Here is a 17,124-nt window from a genome sequence, read left to right on the forward strand (position 1 = left end):
CGTTTTTTGTGCATTTAGAAATCTTGAAACTGATCGGTAGGAGAGGAGTGAGTTGCTAATAGAGAGAGAGAGAGGACTCACTCAGAATGTCTTTAAATGTTTTGGACGAGAATGGGAAGATTTGATTTGATTTTATTTGACAAGTTTTAGAGATGACAATGACAATGACAATGACAATGAGTCGGGTCCGTCGGGTGTGGTTTGAGCTATTCAAAGGTGATTCGGCTCGTTTCGATTTGCCTTATGATTATTATTATTATTATTATTATTATTATTATTATTAGGGGATGATTACGGTACTGAGTTCGAAAAATTTAGCACACCATATTGATTTCACATTTGCATGACAGCACACATTAGTATTACACATAGCACATGTTGTGTATAATAAAGGTATTTAATAATTACAAGTGTGTTGTGTTATGTGTTAAAATTAACTGTTGTGTGTTGTATGAAATTATAACATGCGCTGGTTTATATGTTGCATTTGTATTATATTAAAATATACAATGTGTTGTTCATAATATTGTGTGTTGTTGAGACTATATCTTATGTTTTTGTTCATGTGATGTATTTGTATTATATTAACCTATATAGAGTGTTGTCTGCAGTAATATATGTGTTGTCAAACAATTGACGATGTGCAATTCAGCGTAATATCGTTGCCTTAAATATGAGTTTTAGTGTGCGGGAGTTTTGATTGAATTATTATTATTTTTTTAATAAGAAAAATATAAAAAGTGATAGTTTTTACTTAGATAAGAAAATTAAAAAAAAAAAAAGAAAAAAAAAAAGAAAACACAAATGGAAAGTGGGCACATATTCAGAGGAGGGAGGGAGTATCAATTATTTTTAATCAGACAGATGGAACTTTAAAAATAGATTATTTCTTATTTTTATTTCTTATTTCTAACATATGCAAAAAAAATGTAGTGTGTTTATTTTTTATTTTCTCTAGTATTTAATTTTTATAATTTTTCTTTAAAATTACAATATTTCGATTTTACAAAATACGGAATCTAATTTGTTTTTATAAATATTTAATTTTTACATTTTTTTTAAAAAAATAATACTAATTTGATTTTACAAATTATGGCATTAAATTTAATTTATTATTCATATAAAAAAAATCACCAACAATATTTTTGGACTTCTATTCACCAAAATTCTCTTTATCCAATTCATTCAAATTACTGTATTTTTTTTTTATATATTTTTTAATTGATTACAAAATAAAATAATACATTTCTACTCTCTACCCAATTTATTTTTTTCCTTGATTTTAGTTTAACACACATTTATTAGTCATTCTATTCTCGTTACCAAATACACTTATGTTAGTACAAATTAACACTGAATTTATATGATTTTTAAGCACTCATATTTTATTTGTATTTTATATACAAATTAATACTATGAATCTAAGGGTGTGTTTGTTGGTGAGATTTTCTTATATTTTCACTATTTACAAAAAAATTTCTTAAAAAAAATATCAAATCAAATATTTATCTTTTATATTATATTGAAATAAATTTTATATTCAAAATATCATATCAATACATATTTATATCACATTTAATTCAAATTTTGTTTACTACTATTCAAATATTAACTTAAAATCCAAATCTCTAAACAAAAATATACTACTTCTGTCCGGCTCTAAGAATCCTATTTACTTTTTGCGTGTTGTTCTTTGAATATTAATTATTATATCAAAACGCAGTACAAATTAAAAAAATTGCAAAAATACTTCAACGAGTATCTTATAATACTAATAGAAGGACATTTGTAAAAAAAATATATATATATATTATACAGAAATATTTTAATATTTAGTAAAATGACGCAAAAGATAAATATGACTATTAGAGGCGGACGAACAAATTATTATTTTTCTATAAAGCATCATATTAAAATACTATTTAATAAAATTCAAATTCAAATCAAAATCAAACAAATATTATTGTATTAATTATCATGTGACTTGCGAGGTGCATCAATTATTAGGAAATAATTTAGTTGGAGTTGTAGATATGAGGGCTACCTATGGTATAACGAGAGAGAAATGGGACTGATTGGTACTAAGTTGAATCTTATAGTGGCACTAAGCTAAATTCATTAAAAAATGAGAATTATCTTTTTTTTTTTAAGTAAATAAAAAAATTAGTTAAGAAAGTGAAAAAAATACAAAGTATATATATAAAAAAAATGTTATATTGCTAGTTGAAAAATAAAATGATCACTAAAAATGATAAATTGAATAAAATAACATTATTGTATATTTTTAGTTTGCTAATTTACTTAAATAATAACTTAGATATAATATTTTATGAGATTTGAATAATATAAAAATTAAATAATAGTAAAACAAAATAAAATATAGTAAATAAACTCAAATTAAACCGTAAAAGTTAAATGTAAAAATTAAAATAAATAAGCAAAAAAACACATTGTATTATCTCAATTTTATTTATCTGCACACATGAGAAGAGAAATAAAACTAGAAAATTAAAAATACTCTCTCCGTCCCGCAACAACGTTGCCATTTGATTTTTGCTTCATTATATTTGACATTAAAAATATCCTTATATTTAAATAATTTACTCTAAAAATATTATTGTATTAGTATCATAAGAGACTAATAAACATATTCTTGTCATTTTTTTCTCGATTTGTACTATGTCTTGATATAATAATTAATATTCAAATATCAATATGCAAAAAAACCAATAATTTATTTCTCAATTATAAATTATCCGTAGTAATCAAACAATAAAAAATGTAGATATAATTTTATTTTTCTATCTCTATTTATTTATGTGCATCAAATACCCTAACCGAGTGTACAGAAAAATGGTATGGTTAAAATGATTGGCGGAGGCACCTTATTGTTATTATTATTATTATTATTATTATTATGTTGCATTAATTAAATAGGGGTATGTTGTAAAAATGGCTGTGCTCTACATGGCCATGGTCAAAATACAATACCAAAAAATCTTGTGTTTGATTGTTTTTTATTCAAAATTATAAGTCATTTAAATTTATTTTTATTTTATTTTTAATGTAATATAAATTTATTTGTATTTTTTTTAGTAAAAAAATTCCACTTTTTCATCATCATTAAAATACAGAATGATCGTGTTTAGTAACGAGTAGAATCCAATGAATCGACGTCTATAATTGGCACACCAACAGATACCATCCATTGTTGAAGCTTAACTGCAAAATAAAATATACTTTAATACAATATTAATAAATAATACCAAAATTTTCAAAAGTAAATATATGTAAGCAAATATTTAATAAAACAATTTTTTATTTTATTTTATTTTTTTTTCTGTTTGCTTGTGTGAATGTTTATTTTGTACTATTTATATAAATGTTTTATTGTTTTTGGGATAAAATAATCATTAAATATAATAAAAATTAATATTTATACAGTACTTTATCCCTAATTTGTCCACATCAGCTGGAGCACGAAATTTTAGAAATAGTGTAATTAGTAAATATTAAAAAACATATTTAAAATATATTAAAAAAATAATTATAATTTAATAAAAATAATTATAGATTAAAATGACTAAATAGTTTATTTATAATAAAAAAATTATAAATTATGAATTTTAAAATACTATAAAAAATAAATTTATATTTAAAAAAAAAAAGACATTATGTGACATGCAAAAATAAAAAAAAGCCAAATTAAATGGGATGGGGAGTAACATTTTAAAACATATTAATAAAAAAAATAAATACATAAAGATTCAGTAGTAAGCAATCCCATAATGCTCATAAAACAAATTGAACAAATTCCAACTAAAAATTAATTTTACATTCAAAACATCAAAAATTAATTTTACATTCAAAACATTAAGGTCGACACTTATTTATATCACATCATACAACTATTCAAATTCAAAATTTTTATTATTTAAATCTCAATTCAAAATCTAAATCCCCAAACAAACACACCCGCATCCATCCATCAAATCACTAACAAAATGCAAAACAAATTAATCATTACATAAATTGCTCTCAACAACTTTTGTATATATATTTTTTGGTCAAAAGATAATAACTAGAGCAAACACATTTATTATAGATATATATATATATATATGCACATCTATTTTTACCATTAACCTAAATCTAAATTCCAAAAAAAAAAAAAAACAACTTGATGTGATTCTTAAAGAACAAAACAAAGTTTTGCCTAAACACACAGCAACAAATACTTATCTGGCTCCAGAATTTCGAGCTTGCCTATGACAAATTCGAAGGTGAACAAGAGGCAATACTCAGGTTCATCCTGCATTAAGAGACGAAAGCTTTTCTTCCAACTCTTTGAGCAAGTCATGGTATTCGGCAAAGGCTTCGTGTGCCTGCACCACAATATTGTATTAAAGCAAGGTCAGGTTTGCCGGGAACAAAATTATTTGAGCGATTCGACCAAATCGGTTATCCTTACTTGTATGGTGATGCTGTATGCTTTCCATAGTCGTAAATCATGCCTGAATAAATCGAAAAGGACCTGAAGAGACACAGGACAAGTGAGATCAATATTGATTGAGGGTTCTACTTTCTGCCGGTAAGCGCAAGAATGGATACAAACCAAATAAATATACAATGTTTTTTAGTAGAATGACTGAATTATATCACGCCTCCAATTACTTATTTTAGTTGTGATTTGAAAATTCATAGCAGAGGGCATTTACACAACCCTTGATACAAGTTGAGATCAAATTATACAAATGGTCATCATACCTCTGAGCGCCTCAGAAGTGTCGCCAAGACAACTATCCATTCCTTAAACTTGACTGAGCACATATGAGCCAAGAGAAACTCTGCGTCCAAACGACTTTGCAATGTTCCCATATGAAGCTACACGGAAAAAAAATATTATAATAAAAATCAATGAATTGTAGGAAACTTTGGGTAGTACGATTCATTTGAATCGATATAAGTCCAACTAATATGTAATCATATTTCAGACAGAATGACTAATTACATCCATACATCTGTGATAATTCAATAAATAAGCCGAAATCTCATCCAGAAGAATAACCAGGGTAATCAGAAACAGCTATAGTTTCTTCCATGCATCACGAGCATTAGATCACATGGAAAGCTGAAATCGTTCTTTAATCAGCTAGGGCTCATATAGAGATGAGTTGAGGTAACAAGACAGTATTGGGACACTAGTTAGCAGGAGGCGTACTTTACTCTTTAGAATTTCGCACGACAAAAGCACCCTACAATAGTAAACTAAAATATGTGAATGCTATGCCAAAATCACCTTCTGCCCAATCATTTCAAGCCCCGATGCAAAATTCTCCAATCGAGCACTTCCAAACTGTTCCCGCTGAAGATATTCCTGTAATAAATTTTAACAAGTTCACAAATCCCAAAAGGCGTAGAAATACAACAATTTTAAGATTTAATATACTTAAAGCAGCAGTTGATCATACCGCCAAATCAAATTGTGTGCCTTTGACAAATGCTACAAGCTTGGAAAGCTCCTTCCCAGACATCAAATAGCTGGCATGGTTTTCTAATATATTTTTTACTGATGTAATATGTGCACTCTGCTCTTTGAACGAGGGGCTGCCGAACAATTAAAAAAAAAAATGTGTACATGCATCAGCAAGGTTGCTCAAAATATAAGTGAAATGATCAAAGAGAAGTAAATAAGTTTAATAGAAAATTCACAATAATAGCTGAGATAGCCTAAATTCACCTTTTTGCATCCTGGGGTTGTTTCCTAAAGCTGGAAGGAAAAATAAAATATCCCAAGAATCTAGGGGAGTCTCTCTCAGAATCTGTGTTGGCGGGTTCGTACTCTCTTCCAGATCTTAGAAGAAATCTCACCTGATTGCAGAAAAACAATGAAGAAAAAAATGAAATAAGCATGGAAACAAGAAAAATTGTGCATTCAGTGAAGGGACGCATACCAGCTCTCCAGCAAGTTCGTATAGAGACTCATCTAGAGTAGCCTGAAAAATTGATATAAGTCCTGGTCAAATTATGGCATCAAACACGTCTTCAGAGAAATAATAGAACTTATGAAAATATGCTTGTTAAAGGTTTATACTCAATATCTATAAAATATGCTTAGAAAAGCTTTTTGACATCATAAAATCATAATAACCTAAATACTATTACAAAGGGGTGCTTTAATTATGAAGAAAGCCAATCATACTGCGTTTCAAGCAATCCTGGAACTTTAAATAATAATGCAGCATCTTCATGCCACTATATGCGGAGAGAAAGAAGCCATAAACCTGTAACAAACGAAGGGCACAATATTGACTCACAGCCGGACCTTCAAGCTTAGCAATGACCTGAGGCAACATAAACAACAGACCAGAATCAGCAAAATAAATTTTCGGCAGGAATAAGATGTTTCCCAGAAGTTTCACTCTTTTCCTAGTATATACTGCTGGTATACTATGAACACCCTGGACCTAATTTTACAGCAGCAGATTAACTAGTTAAACTAAATAACAAGAAAATCAAAGGCAGGGACTTCCTTTTGTGCGGTAATCTGAACCATTGATCATTGATGTACCAAAATGTGTAGATTCCACACAACAATTTTTTTTTTTGGGGGGGGGGGGGGGGGGTGGGTGGGGGGGGGGGGGGGAGAGAAAAGTAAAGATTATGCAACTAATATGCACTTACAAGTATATAGCAGGCTGCAGTTTGGTACCATCTTTGCTGGAAACACTCTTCAAACAACCTGAAAGCAAAATATTGATTTATCATAAGAAGGCAACTCCAACAAAGTTTCATTTTAACTAGAAAAAAGTGAATGCTAAAATAGATAATAAAATTTGCAACCTTACAGCCGCAATTATCAACCTTTCCAGTGGTGATACTAAATTAAGTTAATGGGTATTTTACAGAATTGATACAAGTACTCTTTTTACTTGTGGGATTTTATCCCTGATTTTACTATTTTTTTTTCCTTAAAAAAAAAAATCAAATCAAACACTCATTTTATTTATTTTATTACACTAAAATCAAAACATTACATCAATATATATTTATATCACATCAAACAACTATTTCAATTCAAAACCAACACCAAAAACCAAAATCTTACCATAGTTGTCAATCACGGATAAATGCATAGCGGTCAATATCTAAAATGCTATAGTAGGATAGCAGATAACGGTATGACCGCTATTTAAATATTTAAGAATATATATATATAAATTATTATATATACAAAATTACAACAAAAATACATAAAAAAAACCTATAAATTAATCTCATAATCATCATTCAAACCAATAAAATATCCAAAAAATAAAAGATATGATCATAACTGTTAGATATTATAAGCAAAAACAATTAGATCACTATTGTATGATAGATATATATCAAAACTACTCAAATTCAAATAAGAATTTTCTTCCTCATTTTCGTATCCTGCATAATTACTTGTCTGAATATTCTTCCTCCTCTTTCATTTTCATCCATTTATTCTATTGTATGTTCAACACCTTACATAATATCATCTCATTTTTTAGAGTCAGAAGTACCTATAACTTTCTTTTTCATAGATGTATTGATGTTTACATCCTAGTGTAGAAAGTAGGCCCGTTAGCTTCAGTAGCATCAACAACTCCCCTAGTCAAATTATCTTGTCAAAGACTAACTTATCCTCCACAATTATCAACTTCTTTAATTAACCACTCATTGGAATCATCAATGTCGTTCAAAACAATAGGACCAATCACATCATTGTTACCATAACAATTTAAAAAATTTTGGTTATACTTTATATAAATCAAATCTTGCAACTTTTGGCTTTCTAATTTGTTTTTTTTCTTGGAATGAGTCTAAAAATTTAGTTAAGAGAAGTCTCATACTCTGTTGATCTCCCTGCAGCAGAAAATAAATCTGCCCAATGCCGGCCATCAGTTTTCCTTGCCACACTAACAACTACATCGTAATACTCAGGAAAGTTTCTGATTAGATCACACGTCTTATCCAACAGAGAGGTTCCATGATTAGCTACTGCTGCCTGGTTTTTGCTTGAACTTTGGCTGCAAAGAATGACTGGATATAGTAAGTGCTAGAGAAAGGTAAAAACCATGAAAGCTACCATTAAAAAAAAAAAAAAAACAATAAAAATTCCTGTATATAACATATCTGCCAGAGAAAGAACATATAGACACCCATTGTATAGAGCAAAAGCTGTGGTAGGGATGATAAAGTTATAAAGATTTTTGTTAATAGTAACGAACTAATCATTATGGTGATCAAATAAAATATATAGACAAGAGCATGTGCTTCCTAGAAAACACCAACCAAGTTATCTAAAGACAAACGGTGGCCAATAAATCTACTACGAGCACCAAAGCAATTGTTTACGTCCTTCATGTATAACCTTAGTACAGTTCACTTATAAACTGATCTAACTTCTGATCAAATGCAAAGAAATAAAATCATAGTATGCATATATAATCCAACCCCCACCACTTCAACAAAGAGAAAGAAAAAAATGAGTACTGCTGATAGGAAAGTTGTAACAGTTTCTTGCTTCTGTTTTGGCATAAGAAGCACAGTTCAATTAAGAATAGAGTGCAAGTGTGCTGTTAATTAACAAAATGCTCCTAATAAGAATTACCTTGAAATTTCAGCATCGAAAACTGTAAACAGAAGCCACTCCATGCAATGAGAAAAGTGCGGCTTCTCTGCAGATAATTGTGCCAACCGTAGAGCTTCTTCCCTCTTGTCCCTCTGAAAAACCCATAATCAGAAACTGTGTGCACGTTTGGTTGAGAGAGAGAGTGGGGAGTGGGGGGACGAGGAGAGAAGAGAGACAGACATTGGCATTTTACAAGAGGTGGAACTTTTTTTGGCATAATAGTTTAAAAGTGACTAAAAACTAGTTCTTGTATTTGCCTCTTGTTGAAGTGTTAGTGTGCAAATCAGTCAATTGGAGCAAATATGTTGGTTTCACATAGTGATTATTATTATTATTTCAGGCATCACGAACACACAAGTTGTGAAAAACAAGCATTCAGTAACCATATCAAAACTACTTATCCCTGCTTTGAGATATGAAAGCGAGGAATGTCATGTCAGTCTTCAAGGATCCATGATGACATAGTGTTATGCATACGAACATACAGATTTGTCATAAAACAAAACAGTCAATGAGCTATGCACATAGAGTAAAGTCAACCAGTTTAATAATTGACAGCCAGATATAGTTCACTATGGTACCTGGAGAAGATGCCGAAGAAGGCAATGTAATATAGTCTGTGCTTGAGGAGAAGGCTCAAAACATGGGAATTCCGTACATGCCGAAAATGACAATCTTTGGGAAACACCAACTACTACACCAGCATTTGGAAGCAGACCAAGGGGATACACCTCACGGTCGAATTCAAGCTCTGGATCCAACTTATCACATGAAAAAAAATAAGTCAAATACCAATTATGGATCTTATAGATAAATAAATAAATGTGCATGTATATATATCCTTCATATCAGAGTAAAAACTACATATTCTACTTTATGTCCTCAAAATTCTAGCTAAATCAGTTGAACATGAAATGAAGTTCTACAATGATTGATAGAAGGAAATGCAGTACCATGATTAATTGTTCAACACCACTTCAAATCATTAAAATAGTTTTAGTTAACAGTTTTGACTTTGCATGTACGCAACTTGTAAATTAATCAAATAATTTTGTTCGATTCGAATTTTGATATTCGTATTCGAAATTTTATGATTTGAATTCGAATACAAATATTCAATTCCATTCAAATATGAATCAAATATAAATATGAAATCTTAATATTTGATTAGATATTTGTAAATATTTAATTCGTTAATTAAAAAATATATACATATTATAAAATATACTATATATATGTATTTTCCAAAATAAATAAATGAAACTAAATTTATTTATAATATTAATTTTATATTTTATATAAATAAATATATAATATAATTAAAACTATATCTATACAGTGATATTTTTATTTTTGTTAAAACAAGAAAATCTTGTTTTAATTTGAAAAAATAATAAATAGTAGATATGTGTATATTTTTATCAAGTTGTTTTAAAATTATTATTTAAATTTGTAATTATAAAATTTCAGACCGAATAGTTTCGAATCATATAAACAAAAATAAATCAAATCTTAATTTGTTAATAACGCAACTCCATTTCCCTCTAATACCATGTTAAATAACGCTCTCACCAACATTGAGAAGAATAACAATCATTTTAAATTTATTTATAACTTAATTTCTTCAAATCGACCCCTCAACAACAAGGTGAACAGATTCTCACACATGGATGATAGTCACTCCTATTAATTACCAATTCAACCAATAGGAAGATAACTTATTTTATATTCAGTAAAACTCAATTCCTCCTACAAGCTGCGGGGAAGGGGAGGCAGGGGGTGGGGAACTACTAAAAGGCGGCATTTTGAGGTTCCTCTTGTGGGGGATCCTACATGAGTAGCACAATAAAAGGGAGAGTTTACAATATATGAGGCATAAATAAAATATAATAATACCTGTAAAAAATCTTCCTGCTTAAATGAATCAACACCTGGGGATGGATACCATACCTGTAAATGAGCTTCAATCAGTTTTATATTAGGCATGTGAAGAGAATAACCCAAAATTTATTTAAAAGGCGTAATGGCTAGGGTAATTTTTACCTGCATCCCTCGATGGCCATAGTCTAACCAGGAAACCTCCTCAATCAAACTTGTTTTCTCCTCTGACTGACCACATGTAACCCAGAATAACTCCACAGAGTCAGTAAGCTCCCTTTCACGCCCATCATCCAAATCAAGGAGTGAAAGCTCTCCGTTCATCCGCAATATTAAGCACCTGAGGGTTTACACCAGCCAATCACCAACCAAATGCATGATCCTAACTAATCAGATAATAAACAAATATCAGACCATACCGAGCAGGTTCTCGGTTTAACAAAATAGATGTTGAAGAAAGATCACTCTTCAGCTTGCGTTCCTGTTGAAGCTGATCAGGGATAAAACGCATCGAAGCTGGGTGGCTCTTTGCCGTCATGATTGAAAGCTCTCGTACTGTAGAAAGCTGTTTGTCATTTTATCACTTAAAATGAATGAAGAATATATCATTATACTCTGGTTCTAAATTATAAATCTATAATTGTGCTCCACCATTAAAGAAAAGTTCAGAAAAAAGAATAAAAAAAATGTATGAGGATATTATATCATACTAGAGGCATTTCATACCTGTAAATCTGGAGCACTCGAAGGAGACAATTCACCAGTTATTTTCACATGGTATATGTGGACATCAAATGGCCGATAAGTTACTAGCAGATAGTCCTGATAAACATCCATGACCATTGGCTTTGTGACTAGCGGCTTCCGACAAAGTAAAGAACTTTGATCAAGATGATATCTTGGATAGAAAAGCAATTCATATCTGAAACCATAAATAATTACAGTAAAAACCAGCTTAACAGGAAATCTGAAAATTAGAGTTTTCCTGTGCATCACAGAAATAGCATAAATGTTATGCAAGCAGCAGTGAAATGGGCCAAAGATCTTGGTATTATTCCAATCTAAGGGTTCATCAAACCTTTGCCTTAAAAGCAATAATCCTAATTTCAACATACATATGAGGAACAACAATCATCCAATACCCAGAGTAATATGGCAAGCCACTTTCTGCTTCACACGTAAAAATCTTGCAAGAAATTTGCTGATCCACTAATTTTTTCTTACAAAATCCATTTCCATCACCACAACGTAACCAAGGCACACCACAACATGACGTTGAAAGACAATTTGACAACAGCCAACTTCACGTGGTGTCCAGTTACTATTAGACTGTATATCTTTTATTACCAATGGCTTATTTACTTCAGAACACAACTACGAAACTAATACAAGAAGATTAATAAGATTCAATTCTCACGCGTCAGAAGAATCCACATAATTGCACACCACCACAATTTTCCCCAGCCACAACAATCCCCTGCACTGGATTTGTTGTTCCTGAGTGACATCTCCAAACACTCTCCAACGCTTCAACCTTATGTCGTATAAGATTAAACCATGACGCCCAGCAACTGCCAGATACATTCCATCCCTACTAGCAGCAACATGCAGAATAGGCCAGTTTTGGGATATATAAGATACCTGTAATATTCCAAAGTCTATCAGTCATAGGCTTAAAAGTAGAAGAAAGGGGAACACCAAAAAAATTTCATAAAAAATGTGTGTTGTACATAACTGGAAGATTGAGGTGCAAGATCTTCAGTTCATCAGTATCTTCTGACTGTACAATAAGTAAACGGTCTTCGCCATAGATAACTTGGCGTACATAGGTTGTACCAGAAACACCTCTATTGAGACAGCATTTTCCAAAAGAAAAGGAAATAATTCTCTCAGAAGATCCTTCTTCAATAGCATAAAGCCTGTATCCATACTCATCCCAGTGTAACAGTGAGGCACCACCCATCATGGGCTCATACTTGATATCCGGGTTTGGCTTACCCACAGGAGAAGAAACAGAACTCAAACCTATCTGGCGAATTGTAGACATCAAGCGACAGCCAGAAACGGACCATACTGTAAGCCCTCTTAACTTCAATCCAACTGCAAAAGCAGAATTATCTGGCGTCCAAGCAATATAGTTGACAGCACCAGTATCTTCCACAGAATATCTGAATTAAATCCAAGGTGGGATCAGTAAGATGATGATGTTAAGTAAAAAACGATAAAAGGTTAACCAATGCAAATTACACGAAACTTGCAAAATGACCTTTAAATAAGCTATAGAAGTGTTTCCTACACATTAGCTTTCAGCAGCTAATTGATAAAGAAGTTCATCATTCATCCACCTCGCCAATCTCTCTATAGTACGGCAGGTATAGATTTCCCTTGAATAAAAGGAGGCCAACCTACCACCAGATCCCATGTTTATGTCATCATACATTGTGTAAGATGCGATCCCCTATTTTAAATGCCACCAAGGCTGAAGAACCCAACTGTCCATATACTGTCATCTAATAGACAGTTTTTTGTTTTTTTTTTTTTTTTCTCTCTTTCCAACTACAAAATTCTCAACCAAGGCGAACAGACGTAACTGCCCTTAAATTGCTTATACATAAGCACAACTTTTCCAAAAAATAGTTAGGGAAGCAAATTAAGCCTCTAAACCCTATGCAACTGGAAAACGAGATTGTGTTTGTCTGAGTGATATCTTGTTTGATCTATGCAATTTATAGTATAATATTCCCCCTAAAAGAAATCACATACAACACCTACTTTTTATCCAAAAATATCACATCCAAAAACGAGATTGTGTTTGTCTGAGTGATCAATCTTGTTTGATCTATGCAATTTATAATATAATATTCACCCTAAAGGAAATCACATAAAACACCTAGGGTGTGTTTGTTTGTGGGTTTTAGTTTTTGGGTTTGGAGTTTTGAATAGTAAAAAGTTGAATTTGAATAGTTGTTTGATGTGATATAAATAGAGGTTGATATGATGTTTTGAATGTAAAATAATTTTGTAGTATAATATAAAAAAAGAAAAGTAAGTGTTTGATTTGATATTTTTTTAGGGAAAAAAGAATCTGAATTTAGTAAAACCCACAAAAGAACACAACCCTACTTTTTATCCAAAAATTATCACATCCAAAAACCTATTTCCACTAAAACATCACATCCAGAGTTTATTTTCCATGTAGAAGAAAATTTCAAATCCCAAACACGACTAGAGTGAGTGATACTTGATGTCCACAAAGTTTTACTACTTCAGAAGTTTCTCAGGATGGAAACAGCTTACCCCCAATCATGCAATGATACAGTGCGAATAAGCCCCCCAGAATCCACAAGGTCATATAGCTCAACAGCACCTTTCTGGGTTCCAACAGCAAGAATCTGTTGATCTGGGGCCACTGATGCACATACAACATCCGTAGAAGCCAGCTTTCTTTCAACAATAATCGATTCAGTGTACTTTAGACCTTTCTTGCTCACAGAACACTGGATGAGTTCTCCATCAGAAAAAAGCACAAAAAGCAACCGCAACAGAATCGAAAATTCAAGATGGACAACTGCTGAAGCCCGAATGTGAGCATCATTCGTATGGTTGGACCCATCAATACCTTTTGTTGTGCAAGAAGCCACACCATTGCTCAGGTGATGAGGATATTTATGAGTACCAATGTTGTCACTCTGCCTCCGATCAAGAAAAAATGCACCAAAAAACTGTATACAGATGAAGGAAATCAGTCAAGTCTCCAATGGAAAGTTTTAATGTATCTATAACAGCAAAACATTCTTTGAGGCAGGAAGGTATTTCTAAATTTAAATGACACTGAGAAAATTAAGGAAAAAAGGAAAAAAGGAAAAAAAAGCACCTACACATTTTGTTTAATATCCAACAAACAATAACCAAGGACATTCTTACGACAAAGAGCATACCTCACCCTTCCAAGATATATTATACAGTGATCCGTCAGAGAGTCCAATTAGCATGTGTTTGTTATCACAAATGAAGTTGCTCCTGCCATCCAAAAAAAGATACACTGAATGAAACATTAAGGTAGAAAACCAAGGCAAAGCTAAGTACCACTCTGTATATGAGGAAAAACAAAATAAAATTCACATTAAGATAAATGTTCAAAATAGTCAAACTTTCAGCAAATGATAAACCTAATCAACAGCAAACTCTTATCTCCAAGGTTATAACAATCATATCAAATTACATAACGAAAATAAGGTATCTCGATTACAAGACTTAGACGTATTATTTTATGCACAAAAAGAAGAGAACTTAAAAGGGTTTAATACAAACAACTTCCCTTCCTCATTAAAGTGAATAACGGATTCAGAGGTAAAAAAGAAAAAAACAAAACAAAAACTAAAGGTAGGAGATATACAACGACTCGGAAATTGCAGGTTTCACATGATGTTTCAATGTTGCTAAGAATAAATTTCATCAACTAATCAAGATCTTACAAATATTTCTCTAGTTTTCACAACTAAAGTAATCATCAAACAGGCAGAACTTTCAGTCAGATATATTTAACAATCATTCAAGATGCATTTAGCTCTATTGTATCAAAGACACAATGCATCAAAGCTGAAGTGATGCTAAATATCATGCTTGGAAAGATAGAAACAATAAGGGAGCTCTTTCATCTCCAAGCATATGCCCTGTGCCCCTAAGGGTACACAGACATCATAGATTCTATATTCTGAATCTACAGCATGCTTCTGTTAAAGAATCACAGAGAGAACTTCCTTAAATTAAATTTATCCAAACATTTCTACACTTATAACCCAAGGAGAAAAATGTATCTTTAGCATGCCCCTTCAGCATTAAATGTTTAAAATATTGTAAAATAGTAATAAAAAAACATAGACGAAACAACTACAAGAAGACAGAGAAGACTCATAAATAACTGAGCTAGTAGTGTATCTCCATCAAAACATGTATATAATGCGACAAATGAGTTTCTTTACAAAAGAGTACATAAAAATGAATGCTTACACTGTCAAACTATCATTTGCAAATGGGACTTGCTCACTCAGCAGTAGAGTTATGTTCGCGAAGGATAGACCAGTTGGTTGCTTCCCACCAATATGTATATTCTTTTCAGTGAATTGAACTTTAAAAATATGAAGGTAGAAGGATGTTGTCTGCAAATAGGCGCAACCATAAATCACCAGAAGTCATATAGAAACATTGACTCACCAATTAAATGCATTTTATACTCTATGTATATATAAGCATACAAAACTAACTAAGAGAAACATGTGACGCGTCTTGAACATGTACTGTCCACTATGATCATTCAATTCAAACTATTTGCTACTATAGTACCAAAATTACCAAATGCTCAACAATGCATTAAAAATACAACATTATTAGACAATAAATTTATTGCTATATTAGTGTAGCAAAAGAATCCCAATACTCGATAAAGTAATAAGTGCTATGGAAAAACTTCTACTCAGGAATTAGTTATTTGACAAGAAAATTAAAGAACACATAAAAAGATAGCACAAACTAACAGCTACTCTACTAATTGAATCTAGAACGATGTCGAGCCCAGTACATCTCATTTATTTCCAACCCAAAGTCAACAAGAGGGTTAGGAGTTTCTGATCTTTATCAAACTTCATACTTTAGCTCAATAAGGATCTCTGGGATGCATTGCGGTTTTCCATATCCACTCTCTTGGTTAAGCTAGCTCACCATGCAGAAGTTACAGCCATACTTATTATGTTAGTTTAGTAAGTAAATCCCGTAAAGCTCAGGACAAAGCTGTTGAGGTGAAACCAGGTGCCCCCAGCTTCCATTGTCGCCGACAGTTCATTGAGCTCTCTATACCCCGTAGTATATCAGACATGGTGAAACCAAGTGTTATACTGCTCTTATGCTTCTATAATGTAACTATGCATATTAATACTAAATAAGTTGCTTCATGTTATGGCATTTAAGGGAAATTGCATAGTATCTGCTCAGAAAAACTCGAACACTTACAAGAACAGCAATGAGCTTTGTGTCGGGGCTCCAAATCGCATGTAAATTCTCCCCCTCGCTCCTAATCGAATCGACATTTCTCTTGTACTTCCCCAATCTCACTCTATGCTGCCAATCAAAGCCCACAGAAACGAACGAAAATTAAATAAATCGTAACTCAACACCGTATTTCCCCAAATCACCTGCAAAACACAAATTTCATAAAAACTGCCGACAATTCGCCAATGCCCGCATACAAACCTGAGAAGAAGACCAGAGCTCGAGGTGAGTGGGAGCCACGACAAGGAGCACACGATTGACGACTTTCAGATACACGATCTGCTGCGTGGATGGGCAGCTCGGTGATTCCAGAGGGATGACCTGCGGCCATCCATACGCCATATACATCTTCGAGTACCGTGCGCGTATGAACGTGTACACCAAGCGAAAATTTCACTGCGAACTTCACTGCAGATTCGATGGATTTGAGAGCTGAACAACAAATTCAGGGCTCCGAAAATGGAATCGGATCGGAGGATCTTGGTCGAACGAAGTAAGATGCAACCGTGGAACAGAAGATCTGATTATACTTTCAAAGA

General features: G+C 31.9%; 1 protein-coding gene across 1 annotated transcript; it reads right to left on the reverse strand.

Annotated features, from left to right (window-relative positions):
* Positions 1-3,881: 3,881 nt before the first annotated feature.
* LOC127262396 (uncharacterized) lies at positions 3,882-17,124 on the reverse strand. The gene is made up of 23 exons (XM_051291051.1): positions 16,787-17,124; positions 16,547-16,654; positions 15,551-15,699; positions 14,479-14,560; positions 13,838-14,262; positions 12,276-12,708; positions 11,958-12,181; positions 11,267-11,462; positions 10,960-11,105; positions 10,706-10,880; positions 10,559-10,612; positions 9,244-9,423; positions 8,642-8,754; positions 7,881-8,057; positions 6,685-6,742; positions 6,285-6,344; positions 5,955-5,996; positions 5,741-5,871; positions 5,472-5,607; positions 5,300-5,377; positions 4,768-4,884; positions 4,472-4,534; positions 3,882-4,385 (listed from the first exon to the last, which is right to left on the reverse strand). The coding sequence occupies exons 1-23, from the start codon at positions 16,931-16,933 to the stop codon at positions 4,308-4,310; spliced, it is 3,372 nt and encodes a 1,123-aa protein (XP_051147008.1). The 5' UTR covers positions 16,934-17,124; the 3' UTR covers positions 3,882-4,307.

Source organism: Andrographis paniculata, unplaced genomic scaffold (assembly GCF_009805555.1).
Source record: "Andrographis paniculata isolate CXL003 unplaced genomic scaffold, ASM980555v1 Contig65END, whole genome shotgun sequence".
Taxonomy (NCBI): domain Eukaryota; kingdom Viridiplantae; phylum Streptophyta; class Magnoliopsida; order Lamiales; family Acanthaceae; genus Andrographis; species Andrographis paniculata.

What these genes read in the sequence shown, in the direction of transcription:
- LOC127262396 (XM_051291051.1), bottom strand. Translation starts at nt 16,933, where the DNA reads ATGTATATGGCGTATGGATGGCCGCAGGTCATCCCTCTGGAATCACCG. An exon ending in CAAAGCTCATTGCTGTTCTT is followed by an intron (nt 15,700 to 16,546) that starts GTAAGTGTTCGA and finishes GCCTATTTGCAG; the next exon opens with ACAACATCCTTCTACCTTCA. An exon ending in CAACCCCAGGATGCAAAAAG is followed by an intron (nt 5,608 to 5,740) that starts GTGAATTTAGGC and finishes ATTGTTCGGCAG; the next exon opens with CCCCTCGTTCAAAGAGCAGA.